The sequence below is a fragment of the Lepidochelys kempii genome, chromosome 8 (genome assembly GCF_965140285.1).
Source record: "Lepidochelys kempii isolate rLepKem1 chromosome 8, rLepKem1.hap1, whole genome shotgun sequence".
Lineage (NCBI taxonomy): Eukaryota > Metazoa > Chordata > Testudines > Cheloniidae > Lepidochelys > Lepidochelys kempii.
In genome coordinates this window covers 15,049,316-15,063,240 of record NC_136387.1, presented here as the reverse complement: position 1 = coordinate 15,063,240, position 13,925 = coordinate 15,049,316, and the positions used below count along the sequence as shown (strand labels likewise).

The window sequence follows — 13,925 nt, the reverse complement described above, 5'->3', positions numbered from 1 at the left end:
TCCACTTAAATAAATATTAATAACAACAAAACATTTTCACTGGCCCATGGTTTTGTAAAAGCTTATTTTCAGTAATCCTTAAAAGTGGGACTCAATTTGACCTGACAATGTCCTTTTAATCTATGTAAAACAACTAACAACAATAACAGCTGTATTACCAGAGGAGTGCAGCAATTCACACTTAGCATCTGCATCACAGTGCAATCTGCTACAAAGCTTAGCCTTTCGTCCAACCCCCAAAATTAAACACTGATGTTTTTACCAAGTGTCTAAGTGTCTTTCCTGATTTTTACCATTTTCAGATATTAGTCCCAAAGCCAATAATGCTTCTTTCAGTGCTAACATTTTAGTGGCCAATCTCACAAGGTGCTGAGCACCCTAGACTCACATTAGCTATGAGGGTGCATTGCTCATCACCTTGCAAGCTTGAGTACTTAGGGACTGAGCCTACACCATCACTAGCCGTCACCTTCAGCCCCCAACTAAAACCCCTCCAACGCATTATTAAGGATCTACAACCTATCCTAAAGGATGACCCAACACTCTCACAAATCTTGGGAGACAGGCCAGTCCTTGCCTACAGACAGCCCCGCAACCTGAAGCAAATACTCACCAACAACCACATACCACACAACAGAACCACTAACCCAGGAACTTATCCTTGCAACAAAGCCCGTTGCCAATTGTGCCCACATATCTATTCAGGGGACACCATCACAGGGCCTAATAACATCAGCCACACTATCAGAGGCTCGTTCACCTGCACATCCACCAATGTGATATATGCCATCACGTGCCAGCAATGCCCCTCTGCCATGTACATTGGTCAAACTGGACAGTCTCTACGTAAAAGAATAAATGGACACAAATCAGATGTCAAGAATTATAACATTCATAAACCAGTCGGAGAACACTTCAATCTCTCTGGTCACGCAATCACAGACATGAAGGTCGCTATCTTAAAACAAAAAAACTTCAAATCCAGACTCCAGCGAGAAACTGCTGAATTGGAATTCATTTGCAAATTGGATACTATTAATTTAGGCTTAAATAGAGACTGGGAGTGGCTAAGTCATTATGCAAGGTAGCCTATTTCCTCTTGTTTTTTCCTACCCCTCCCCCCCGATGTTCTGGTTTAACTTGGATTTAAACTTGGAGAGTGGTCAGTTTGGATGAGCTATTACCAGCAGGAGAGTGAGTTTGTGTGTGTATGGGGGTGGGGGGGGGATGTGAGAAAACCTGGATTTGTGCAGGAAATAGCCCAACTTGATTATCATGCACATTGTGTAAAGAGTTGTCACTTTGGATGGGCTATCACCAGCAGGAGAGTGAATTTGTGTGGGGGGGTGAAGGATGAGAAAACCTGGATTTGTGCTGGAAATGGCCCAACCTGATGAACACTTTAGATAAGCTATTACCAGCAGGACAGTGGGGTGGGAGGAGGTATTGGTTCATATTCTCTGTGTATATATAAAGTCTGCTGCAGTTTCCACGGTATGCATCCGATGAAGTGAGCTGTAGCTCATGAAAGCTCATGCTCAAATAAATTGGTTAGTCTCTAAGGTGCCACAAGTACTCCTTTTCTTTTTGCGAATACAGACTAACACGGCTGTTACTCTGAAACCAATACACCATCAAGGTCAATTGAAGTTTTGCCATTGATTTCAATCACAGCAAGATCAAGCCCTTGAAGTCTGACTGGTTTTTAAAAGTTACTACATAAAGTGTAATGAATAACATGAAATACTATACAATTGCTAATCGCATGTTACATCCTCTTAGGACCAAAGTAAAATGTCTCTGTTCACTGAAGTAAAAAGTTTCTAGCCCCTAAATTTGCTGAATCAGATCAGGAATTTGGCAAGCTTCTTGTCTGCTGCAAAGCCAGGCTCTATGGTTTTTCTAACATAATGGTAAAACAAAATATTTCCATCAAAGTAACAATAAAACAGGCTTTCTGACCTACATTCGTTATTTTAATCTTCACAAGAGAAATATTTTATGATCTCTAAGAGACGGGTAGTTATTTAATTGTGATAAATTCTGTAAAAATGGGGGAGAAAATTAACAGACTTCCTAAAATTAATGAAATACGTGCTGACACCTGCAGGCCAATTACTTCCCCACTGGGCACATCTAGCATATGTTTGTTTAACAGATATATTTTGCTCAAATACTGTCTGTTGCTATTCACCATGCTACATTTTTCCTTCGTTTTGTTTTTATTTTAAAATGAATAAATAAAACCAAAAGATCCCTGTAATGTGTGATAAGAAACACCCCCAAATGAAAGCAAACATGCAAAGCTTTTCAGCGTGTGTAACTTCAAGATTACAAACTGAGTAGTTTAAAAAACAGGTTTCAGAGTAGCAGCCGTGTTAGTCTGTATTCGCAAAAAGAAAAGGAGTTCTAGTGGCACCTTAGAAACTAACCAATTTATTTGAGCATGAGCTTTCGTGAGCTACAGCTCACTTCATCCATCCGATGATCCGTCCATCGGATGGATGAAGTGAGCTGTAGCTCACAAAAGCTTATGCTCAAATAAATTGGTTGGTTTCTAAGGTGCCACTAGAACTCATTTTCTTTTTAAAAAACATGGTTTGTTTCTATAATCACATATAGCTTTCCTAAAATCCTATTTACTCACTTCCATTATGTGCAGTCACTCCTACTGGCAAGTATAGAGTTGGTGAACAATTTCTGTATGTGGGGGGAAGCATCTTCTAACAGCTGTTTCTCCTTGCAATGCCTATCAATATTCTGTGGAGCATTTATTCACTAATTCCAAAAGTAAAATGACCACTTGACTGATATCCTGAAACTTACTATTCAACTCCAACACAAAAAGTATGTGCTCAATCCTGTGGGTGTGCTGAATGTCTCCTCAGAGCTTCTGAGCAATCCCACCTGCCATTGATTTCAGTTTGGGTAGTTGAGAGAACTCTGCACTTTGCAGGGTACAGCCCTGAACAGGATACTTAGATGCTTCAGCAAAGCACCACACTTGTTAATCCAGGCCAGCATACATCACTTACCTGCACACATTCCTATTAAGGATTTTTTAAAATGTGCACAAGTTGCTTCAAGCCAGCAGCAGTATTTAAACAAAAACTCCCAAAACATACCCCTATGGTATTATACACAAGTACCTGACACTGCAATAGTTACTATGCAACACAGGATTGGGTGTTGGACCCAGTTCTGCAGTCTTTACTTAAGTAGAGCTCCCATTAACTGCAGTCGTAGCTACCTAAACAAAAACTGCAGGGTTGGACCTATCCCCAGGACTAATCCCTCTACTGTATAGGCAGGAAGGTTCTTTACATCTAAAAACTGGACAGAATAACTGGAAAATACATGTTATTTACTGAGAAGAACTGAAGAGATGTTAATTACCATCAATGTATTTTTACTTTTAATGCATTTGACACAAATATGAAAACTTTGGAAAACAAGGTTTTAGCCTTTAAGATATTAGAACAGAATATGCAGTGATCGGACAGTTATTCTTTGACATATACCCAGATTGCATTTTAAGAATTCATCTTAAATATCCATTTAGAAGATGCCATAGAAAACTCAGACATGTTTGTTTATTTCCACAATTCTATTCTCCTCCAACTGCGCCTTGATATTTCCAGTGGCAGGTATAATATTTTATATTTTTACATGAAAGATGCAATATATAGTGTCTTTTTTACCAATATATTTAAATAACTAGAATGAATCTGTCTATAGGAAAATGGAAAATAGAATAAATTAGATAGCTAATATCCAGCTGCACCAATTCAAGGAGGACAGATTTATGCAATACTAAGTACAGAAAGGAAAAATAAGTTTACAACGCTACTGTGAAAGGAGCAACAAACTTCAAACTGCTTACACTGCAAAAATATTCTGAATCATATTTATTAAAATTATATTGTATAAATGCTCATCCCAAATGAATTGAACCCAAAAAGGGTTATTCAAGAAAATAAAACACTACTTTTTGATAACTAAATGACATGGTAAATTACTGTGAGTTAAGTTAATCCTTATTATATTTGCAATCCTGTAAGACATAAAATGCCAAGTTCTGTCCTAACTTATGTCCCTGAAACCCCACTTGAAAAATGGGATTTTATAAGTGAAACTGAAGGCCAAATTTGGCCCAACATAATAGTTTACCCAGCCATCCTGTCACATGTCACTTTCTTTGTGCTTCCAGGTGAACAAGGAATGCCATTGCAATTGTTCTCTTATCAGGTGAAAATACTGCACTGTTTTACTTTCTCGGAGAGTGAACAAAGAATTAATAATTTAGGAGGTGGCGCTCTCTACTTTTTAAGAGACTTTGATCTAAGCTTTAAACCATTGTATGACCACAGCCACCTTATGCAGAGAAGATCCTGGTGACTGTCACTGTACTTGGTTGCCTTTCACAAAAATGCAGATTTTTGTTCATTGTAAAACAAAACAAAGGCACTATCAGGAATGCAAGAAAATGTGTAAGTTTGCAGCATGAAAAGTAAGCTTTTATCAACTATGTTCAAAACCGACCTCTCTCCTGGATGGGAGCTCCAAATCATAAGGCTGGGGTACGCAACTTTTCAGCCTATTAACTCAATTTTAATTTAGGCCCAACTGCATCGCACTGATTTTTGCCAAATCCCGCGGCAGACAAAGCCTCCAGAAAGTTTCTCAGCGGGTATAATTTTATCTACTTCGGTGGAGTTACAGTTACACCAAGGAAGTGTTGGACGACCCAGCTCCTTTTCTTTCTGAACAACCCTCAGCGCGCAAAGGTCTGGCTACCAATGCAAAACAACACACCCCCCCCCCAACACCAATGAATGAAACCGCCAGTCGGCGGGATCAGCTACGCACCCAGCCCACTCCCCACAGCCTCCTTCCACCTGCTTCAGCTGCAGCCACCGTGGCCGCGAGCCCCGCACCAGTCAGTCCCCGCCAGACCCAGCGGGGCGAGGGCGCGCGCCCGGTGCGGTGCAGCGGGGACCCAGCACGGCAGCCCCGTCTCTGCCAGTCACCCCGCAAGCTGCTCCGCTCCTGCGTTTCCAGGCGGAGCTCCGCTGCCCAATTCCCAGCCTGCGGAGCTGCGGCTCCCCCCCCGTCCTTTGCAAACACCCCCCCCCAAAAAATACCCCGCAGCTCGGCGGGAGGCGAGAGCACCGGGGCATCTCGACAGCTGTACAAACGAGCCCCAGCTGCCCGCGGAGACCTGCTGCCCCCCCCCCCCCGCCAGCGCTGAGCCCGGGCAACTAAGCGCCCCGCTTGGCTGCTGCAGGGGGGCGCCTTGCAGCCCTGGCCGCGGCGGGCGGCACGCGGGCGGGCTTACCCGGGAGATGGTCAGCGGGGTGCTGAAGTCCTTGCCCCCCACCAGCCGGAAGCCCCAGGGCGAGGGGCCGGTCAGAGCCACGGTCTGGGACATGCTGGGCGGGCTGGGGCGCGCGGCGACCGGGGGCGCACGCGGCAGGGACGCTCTGCTCCTTCGCCTCAGCCGCAGCGCCGGCTAAGCCCCGGCCCGCCTGACGTCTCGGCTCCCCCCACTCCCCGCCCGAGGGGCGGGTCCCTGCCCGGAGCCGGCTGCGGGGGAGCGGGCTGGGGGACAGCGCCGCAGGCCGGGCACGGGGCCGCCTGGTTCCCCGAAGAGCCAGAACCCCGCCCCCGCAGGGAGCAGCGGTGAAAGGCCCGGAGAGTGGGGGAGAGGCGCGCTCTCCCCCCGCTAAACCCCTAAGGGTGCCCCCTCCTCTTCCCCTGCTAAACACCTAAGGGTGCTCCCTTCTCTCCCCCCGCTAAACCCCTAAGGGCACCCCGTCCTCTCCCCCTGCTAAACCCCTGAGGGTGCCCCCTCCGCTCCCCCTGCTAAACCCCTAAGGGTGCCCCACTGCTAAACCCCTAAGGGTGCCCCCCTTCTCTCCCCCTGCTAAACCCCTAAGTGTGCCCCCCTCCTTTTCCCCTGCTAAACACCTAAGAGTGCCCCACTCCTCTACCCCTGCCAAACCCCTAAGGGCATCCTCCTCCTCTCCGGCTGCTAAACCCCTAAGGGTGCCCCCCTCCTTTCCCCCTGCTAAACTCCTAGGGTAGTTCCCTCTCCTTTCCCCCTGCTAAACCCCTAAGGGTGACCCCCCTTTCCTCTGCTAAACCCCTAAGGGTCTTCCTCTCCCCCCCCCCACCCCCGGCTGGAGGAAGCAGCTCACCTGCTCCTTTCACCTTATTTTAACCTCTGGCTGGGAGGTTCATGAGACACTACCCTCCATTTCCCATGGGGGGATGCCACTCCACCTCAAACACCACTCCTAGGGTGCGCTTCTGCTTAGTACCCAATAAAGGATGTGATAAGGCAACTGTTATCTTTTCATGTGCTGTAATATATATATACCTGCCTACTCTATTTTTTACTCCATGCATCTGATGAAGTGGGTTTTAGCCAACAAAAGCTTATGCCCAAATAAATTTGTTAGTCTCTAATGTGCCACAAGGACTCTCATTGTTTTTCCTGATACAGACTAACACGGCTACCCCTCTGAACCCTGTCAGGATAAAGTTAGTTACGTTTGCCTAATAGAATGGGGAAACAGCCTGGAGAAAGTGAGTGAAGGGACCAAGGGAATCGCAGAAACTGTCTCTGCTTTGCCCTTGTGTTTGTTCAGGACAGAACTGCTGCACCTTTTTAAAACTAAGGCTGTGCTGTGGTTTGCTTCCCTCAGGGGCTACTCAGCATAGTAAAGTTAAGCACGTGTGTAAGAAAGTTTACAGGATGAGCGCCTATGGTTATCCCAGTTTCCTGCAACACTTGGACTACATCCACCCTACAAAATCATGTTGTCCTAACTTACACTGGCCCACAGCCACCACAGTTTTTTAATCACCTGTGTATATGTACTTTTGGCTCCTTGTGTCAGCGGTGCGCGTTCTCACCAGGAGCGCTTGTATCGATTGTATTGTCAGTGTGGGGCATTGCGGGACGGCTCTGAAAGCCAGCAACAGTAGACAGAAGCAACACAGTGTCTATACTGACGCTACGTCAACCTAACTACATCAACCATGACTCCACATGGGTCTGGAAGGCGTTGTTACTAAATCAGCATAGAGAGGCACTTTGGTCATCTGGAGCCAAATTTATGTGAAGACACTTCCACAGCTAGGTCGACGCAAGGCAGATTATGTCAATTTAACCGTGTACTGTAGACCAGGCCTAGGAGTAGAAGGTAACTGTGGTAACAGGTTGGGGAATGTTGATTGTTTAATGGCTTCCACTGTATGTCATTGTTAACACTTAGGGAAAAACTGGACATTTTTAGTGAAATGCTCAGGATTTTTTGGAATGGGGATTAAAGGATTAAAAAAAAATTATAAACACACTATGATAGTCATTCACGTGCCTGCTCTCAGCCTACTCCCTGATGTAATTGTCCCTATAACATGGCATAAGGTACAAACAAGCCAACAATCAGCTCAGTGAAGCAGCAGCCGGAGAGGCAAAATTGTGTAGCTGCATCAAGCAGTAAAGTATGAGGGCCTGCTAAGTCATCCACTTCTTAAGTGCTAGAGTTGAATGGATGTAGAGTTATAACCATTTTATATAACCTACCATAGACGCAGTAGGGATTGGAGGTGGGCTTTGCTTATGTATAGTGTGGCTATCGCAGTTCTGGGAGGAAGCCCATGCCTGCAGTGGTAAATTCACTTAAAGTTGGCTGTTACCAGCATGCATTTGACAGTGATTGAGTCAGGATCTAGGTCCTAGGAAACAAAGCATTGTAGAGACAGTAGCTGAGTCTGCAGGGGTAAAGTGCAAGGCATTAATCTGTGACCTCACAGGACTCCCTTCATAGATGAAATCTATAGTATAATGTCTTCTGCAGTTTCCACAGTATGCATCCAATGAAGTGAGCTGTAGCTCACGAAAGGTTATGCTCAAATAAATTGATTAGTCTCTAAGGTGCCACAAGTACTCCTTTTCTTTTTGCGAATACAGACTAAAACGGCTGTTACTCTGAAATCTATAGTACAGCAGTTTGTAGATGCAGCAGAAAAGAGTTATGTGCCTCCACTGAGCACCGGGAGAAAAAAAAGTTCTAAAAAAATGACAGGTCTTGGAACATCCTGCGCTCTTTCCAGTTAATGCAAGGACAGGAAAGTCCCACTTCTAAGAGAGACTAAACAAGGGGCCCATTGTTTAAAAAGTGTGAGGAAAAGCAGAACACACTTTTTCAAAAGTGACTTCTTGTCTCTATCTAGGACTATGCTACACTACACATGTTTTGTTCTGGGATCATGTTACAACATACTCATATAGGTTGTTCTTTCTGTCTGTCCCATTCTCATCACCACAGTATCTTGGAGACTTCAGACTTGTGGTGTAGAAGGAATCATGTTTTAACTGTAAAAACAAAGAGGAGTCCTTGTGGCACCTTAGAGACTAACAAATTTATTTGGGCATAAGCTTTTGTGGGCTATAACCCACTTCATCAGATGCATGGAGTGAAAAATACAGTAGGCAGGTATAAATATACAGCACATGAAAATAATGCTTTGTGTGTATAAAAAGATGTTCTATACTTTTCACATCCGATGAAGTGAGCTGTAGCTCACGAAAGCTTATGCTCAAATAAATTGGTTAGTCTCTAAGGTGCCACAAGTCCTCCTTTTCTTTTTGCGAATACAGACTAACACGCTGTTACTCTGAAACCTGTCATTATACTACAGCCCTTGTATTTGAGAACCTAAATATAAGAACATAAGAACAGCCAAACTGGGTCAGCCCAAAGGTCCATCTAGCCCAGTATCCTGTTTTCTGACAGTGGCCAATGCCGGGTGCCCCAGGGGGAATGAACAGAACAGGAAATCATCAAGTGATCTGTCGCCCATTCCCAGCTTCTTGCAAAGTGAATTCAAATATGAATTCAGGAGCCTAACTTTAGGCACTCACACTTGAAAATTTTGGCCTATGTTCCCACAACACAGTAGCTTTTCATCATTTAGACAGAAACTTACATTTCTGGGCTTGATGTTAGCAGGTAAATAGCCCCCCACCTAGTCTTTGATGTTCACCCCTCAGTGAGGTGGGGAAATAGTTTAATTCAGACCTTTCCTGCTCTTGCTATTTGTGTGGCTAGAAACAGTTTTTGGGAAGGTTGAATTAACAAGGGTAGAGTGCAGCACTTTGCTCTGGGTTCTCCCTCCTCTCAATGGCAAAGATATAAACATGTTTTGTAATAGAAACTTTAGATTTGGTGGGAAATAGCTAAACAAAGTGTAGACTTGGCAGTTTTCTTATGCTAGTGATTTTCCACTGGCATTCATCATGGCTTCATTGCTGTGGTGGCCTCTAAACCACAAAGCACTCTCTGAGGGGAGGGCACTGCAGTGTAACATACTGTCAGAAATTTCAGAATAATTCAGTGAGGTAGGAAATAGATGTTTAAACAAAAATATCCATCATTAGAGTACAAATGCTGGAAGTTTGATTAGAAAGCTGCTCCCTGGGAGACACTTCTCTTCAAGGCCTTTTAAATACTTGGCCAAATTCACACTGGTGTAACTACATTGACTTAAAAGGACTGGCACAGGGATGGATGTGGCCTATTTCCTGACATTGCTAGGTATCTTTTTCAGCATTTCAGGAAGGAAGGTGTTAGCTGAAGGTCCCAAAGCTCACTGGCACTCTCGCTGTCTCAAGCACATATGCATCTTTTCACATATATGCTTTATCTGAACATAGAGCAGTGGTTTTCAACCTGGGGGTCCGCAGACTGTGTGCTCCTCCATTTGAAATTTTTTTAGGGGTCCACAAATGAAAAAAAGATTGAAAACAACTGGCATAGTGGATAAGGGCTCAGCTACACTTAAAATACTACAATGGCACAGCTGCACAACTCAGCTGTGCTGCTGGAATGCTTCAGTGTAGACCTAAGCTGATGGGAAGGGTTGTCCCATCAGCACAAGTAATCCACCTCTCTAAGAGGTGATAGCTAGGTCGCCGGAAGAATTCTTCCATCAACCTAGTGCTGTCTACACCAGGTTTAGGTCAGTATAGCTACGTCTCTCAGGTATGTGAATTTTTCACACCCTGAAAGATATAGCTATATCAATGTAAAATCCGAGAGCAGACCAGCCCTAAGATTTTGTAGCTAGAAGAGGGCCTGATCTTGCTCCCGTTGAAGTTAATAGGAGTAGATTCATTGGCTTCAATGGGGGTAAGAATCAAGTCACTTGTCTTCCTCCTCCCCCCCCAAAAGCGTACCTTGAGAAAGATGTGAAAATAAATTATTAGTAGTAATTTCTGTTACCATAGTGGCTAAGAACCCTAGTCATTGACTAGGACCCCATTGTGCTAGGCGCTGTACAAACCCAGAACAAATACATTTCAGAGTAGCAGCCGTGTTAGTCTGTATTCGCAAAAAGAAAAGGAGTACTAGTGGCACTTTAGAGACTAACCAATTTATTTGAGCATAAGCTTTCGTGAGATACAGCTCACTTCATCGGATGCCACTAGTACTCCTTTTCTTAGAACAAATAGAGTGTCTGCCCCAGGGAGTGTACAAGTCAGAAGACAACAGATATGTACAGAAAAACTGATGGGGGACTACAAGGAGACAATATTGGTCAGCATGATAGCTAGTGATCTCGGCACACCAGTAGCCTAACCAAAAGGTGTTAAGAAATAAAAACCTAGAGATCAAACTGTAGGCAAAGAGAAGTAAAAATCTAGACAATGCAGTGCTGTTTAAATGAGATCAGAAAGCTCCAGAAGCTTGGTGACATGAAAACTGGATAAGCTGAAATGTTCTTTTAGCAGTGGATTTTGAAACTACAAGGTGGATGACTACTGTTTTTGATTTGTCTACAGTGTGACTTGGCATGTCATATTCCTAGCAAGGATAATCAGACAACACCCAGAACAGCACTTGCAGAATGTGCAACTCTTGGCGTAAGTAAAGTAACTAAGTATGGAAACCTTCATACATGTGCAAGTCTACTTGTCTGGACTGAGAAGTATTCTATCTTCAATACTGGTAAACTGTCAACATGAGGCTCAAGGAAAATTTTGGAACAGAGATTAAATCCTTCTTAAATTCAGGTTATCAGTGTGGGTAGAAAGTAGTTACAAAATAAGTTTGTATTATTACTATAGTGGCCATTCATGGACCAGGACAGCAATGTGCTTGGCACTGTACAACACACAATGAAATGGCTGTTTCTGCCCCTAAAAGTTTAGAATCTAATCTAATGAAGAATTAAATCCTTTTTAAAAGATGACTGGGTCTCTTTCCACTTCTTGAGTAGCAATCAGCAGAAGATTAAATATATGCCTGTTGCAGACCTGAATGAACTCCCTCAGATGTAGGAGCAAACAGTTTAAGTATGCATTAATGTTAATAGGTACCATGCTGTCCCTGAACATTTTTTATTCCTCCTGTTGCGTAATGTGTGTGATAGACTGTACAGCAAGCTCTATCTCTGCTCATGCCCATGATGTTCTATAGAAAGCAATGCCAGAATATATCCTAGCAATTCTAACTAATATCTCCTCACACATTTTACTTTTCTTTTTCTAATATTTTGCTCAGTTTTTCTTTTTGGTCATCCCTCCCGCCGAAATCTTATCACCTATATAATGCTTTATTTGAATATTCCATTTTGCCTTTCATTATTCACCGGTTATGCTCGCTTTTTCCTATCTATGTTGGCGAAGGTCTCATGGTTGAAATATAGGATACCCAGCTTATGTTCTATTTTTAACAAGCGTTCAGGATAACTGTTTTCCATTTGCCACCCACATGCTGAGGTAAATGTTTTCTTGTTCGCAGATGTGAACCTCAAGCATGTTTCTTCACCAGCATTTTCAACCATTTGTCTAGTTGAGAATGTTTTAGTATAGCAGCCAGAGTTGACAGCCGTTATCAAGATAGCGGGAATTCACTGCTCAACAAATGACCTTCCTGTGGACTCACATTGTTTCATCATCAGGGTTATCTCAGCAGGTTTGGAAGATAGCCATGAAACCTGTAGCAACAGATTGGGCTCAGAGGAAGATAAAATAAGACTTCCTGATTTTTGTAACATTTGAGGGTGGCTGTATTGGTGTCACTTGATACATCATGTGGTAGCTGGTCTAGACTATTTAAACTTCAGGGAGTTTCTTTCAAATATTATAGTAGATATTTTGATTGTTGACCATAATTTTTTTCCATTCTGTATACTGGATTTTATTACTAGAGTAATGAAAAAATAGCCCAAAAGCCCTGACTGTAATAAATCATTTTTATTACACCAGAGAAATCTCCAAAGGTTTACTTAATTAATGTTTGTTTGTGTTTCAGGAGCTAAAATAGAATTAGGCCACTCAATAGGTTGATATTTGCTCTGTGGGCCTCAGATATTTGCTAAACATGAGGAATAATTTGGCAGCTATACAGTGCATGATAAAAGTTTGGATTCTTCACTGCCTGCTTATCCTTGGTCAGGCTAGTGTTCACTTCACAGAGCAACTAATTACCCAACAGGAGCATGTCACTTTTAACTGGGAATATACTAAGGCTGCTTTAGAATCCTCTCTCATCTGACAACCGTGCTTCATTTGCCTTCTGGAGACAGCATGTCTCAAAATGCCAATGAAGTGCACTAATGGAGCAGCGTCTAAAGAAGCTGACGCTACCTATCATACCTTTCTGGTTAATTAAGGAGTGAGCTTAACTTTAAAAAGCAGGGCAGTTGAAACATGGGGAGCTATTTTTGGTATTACCAGATTGTCTGGTAACCATGTTGATAAGATGCAAGGAGTTTCAGGAAAGGATTCATTGAAAGGCTTGATGTCTGTGCAGAAGGGCTATATGCCCAGTGAAGAAAGGCTTACCTGAATGATATGCTTTGTGTAAATTATTCTGTGCATTGCTCCACTAAAATCATGCATCTTTTGGAAGAAGTGAGGATTGTGATTTCTATTTATTGCAAACATTCCTGTAATAGTATTTATACAACAGGTAGAGGTGATGTGTTTTTAAACACAACTTTGCAAGATAGGGAATATAAGCATACTCAGTGCCATTTTCTATTCTTTCTTCCAATATGTGCACCTTTCGTGACGTGGGTGAGCCAAATTGTGCTCCCTAGGTTTGCACAAGGGATCTATGCAGGGACCTCTCCAAGTTCCTCATAGAACAGGAGTTTGACCATCTTTGTGGTATCATTTTTCCCTCCCTTTCTACACTGCGGTAGGGAGTCTTTGTGCTGTCTGGAGTAGGAATAGGATGAGGAATGGATGGGATGGAGGGAGAGTGGAATGCACATCATCTGGCCTTGTGAAAATTACAACCCTCCAGTGGGATGATGTGGTGGGATCTCAGTAAGGCAGGCCTTGTCATGATTTCCACCCAAGGGTTTTTGCTTGGGAGGAATGATCTGGCAGGTATTTTTATGTCAGAGGTGCAAATAACTGAGGACATGTAGTAACATGGGTGAATTTCAAGGGTACGTGTGCTCCTAAGCCATTTAGGTGCTTTTGAAAGTCCAACTTGGCAGCTAGTTAATTGAAATGTAAAACAGCAAGCTAGACCTTAGTAACACCAGTTTATGGAAAGTGACAGAACAGCTACCTAAATAATGAATCTGGTTTTACTTCGTGCATTATATAGAGCCATATACCCTTGATCTGTGGCAGAACTCCTCAATGTTTTCAATGGGAGCGCTGTGTGACTCAAGTGTAGCGTATGGCTTGTTCATATTTGTAATGTAAAGAGACATTTCTTTTATCTGGATAAATGATCATCATCTCTTTAAAAGAATATTCCTGGAACAGATAATTTTTATAATAAAATACACTACACTTTCAGTATACTAGGTTGTCTCAAAGGTAAAATCTTATAAAGACTGAAGTTTGGGTCAGGTAATGTTTCTGTTGGAAATTTACAAACCCTTTG

General features: G+C 43.1%; 1 protein-coding gene across 1 annotated transcript in view; it reads right to left on the bottom strand.

Moving 5' to 3' along the window:
• The window catches only part of PDLIM4 (PDZ and LIM domain 4), a 105,345-nt gene extending 99,795 nt beyond the window's left edge, over positions 1-5,550 (bottom strand). Inside the window, exon 1 of the mRNA XM_073355643.2 lies at positions 5,339-5,550. Within this exon, the coding sequence (XP_073211744.1) occupies positions 5,339-5,431 (93 nt within the window). The 5' untranslated portion in view covers positions 5,432-5,550. The remainder of the gene's footprint in view (positions 1-5,338) is intronic.
• Between the last annotated feature and the right edge of the window lie 8,375 nt (positions 5,551-13,925).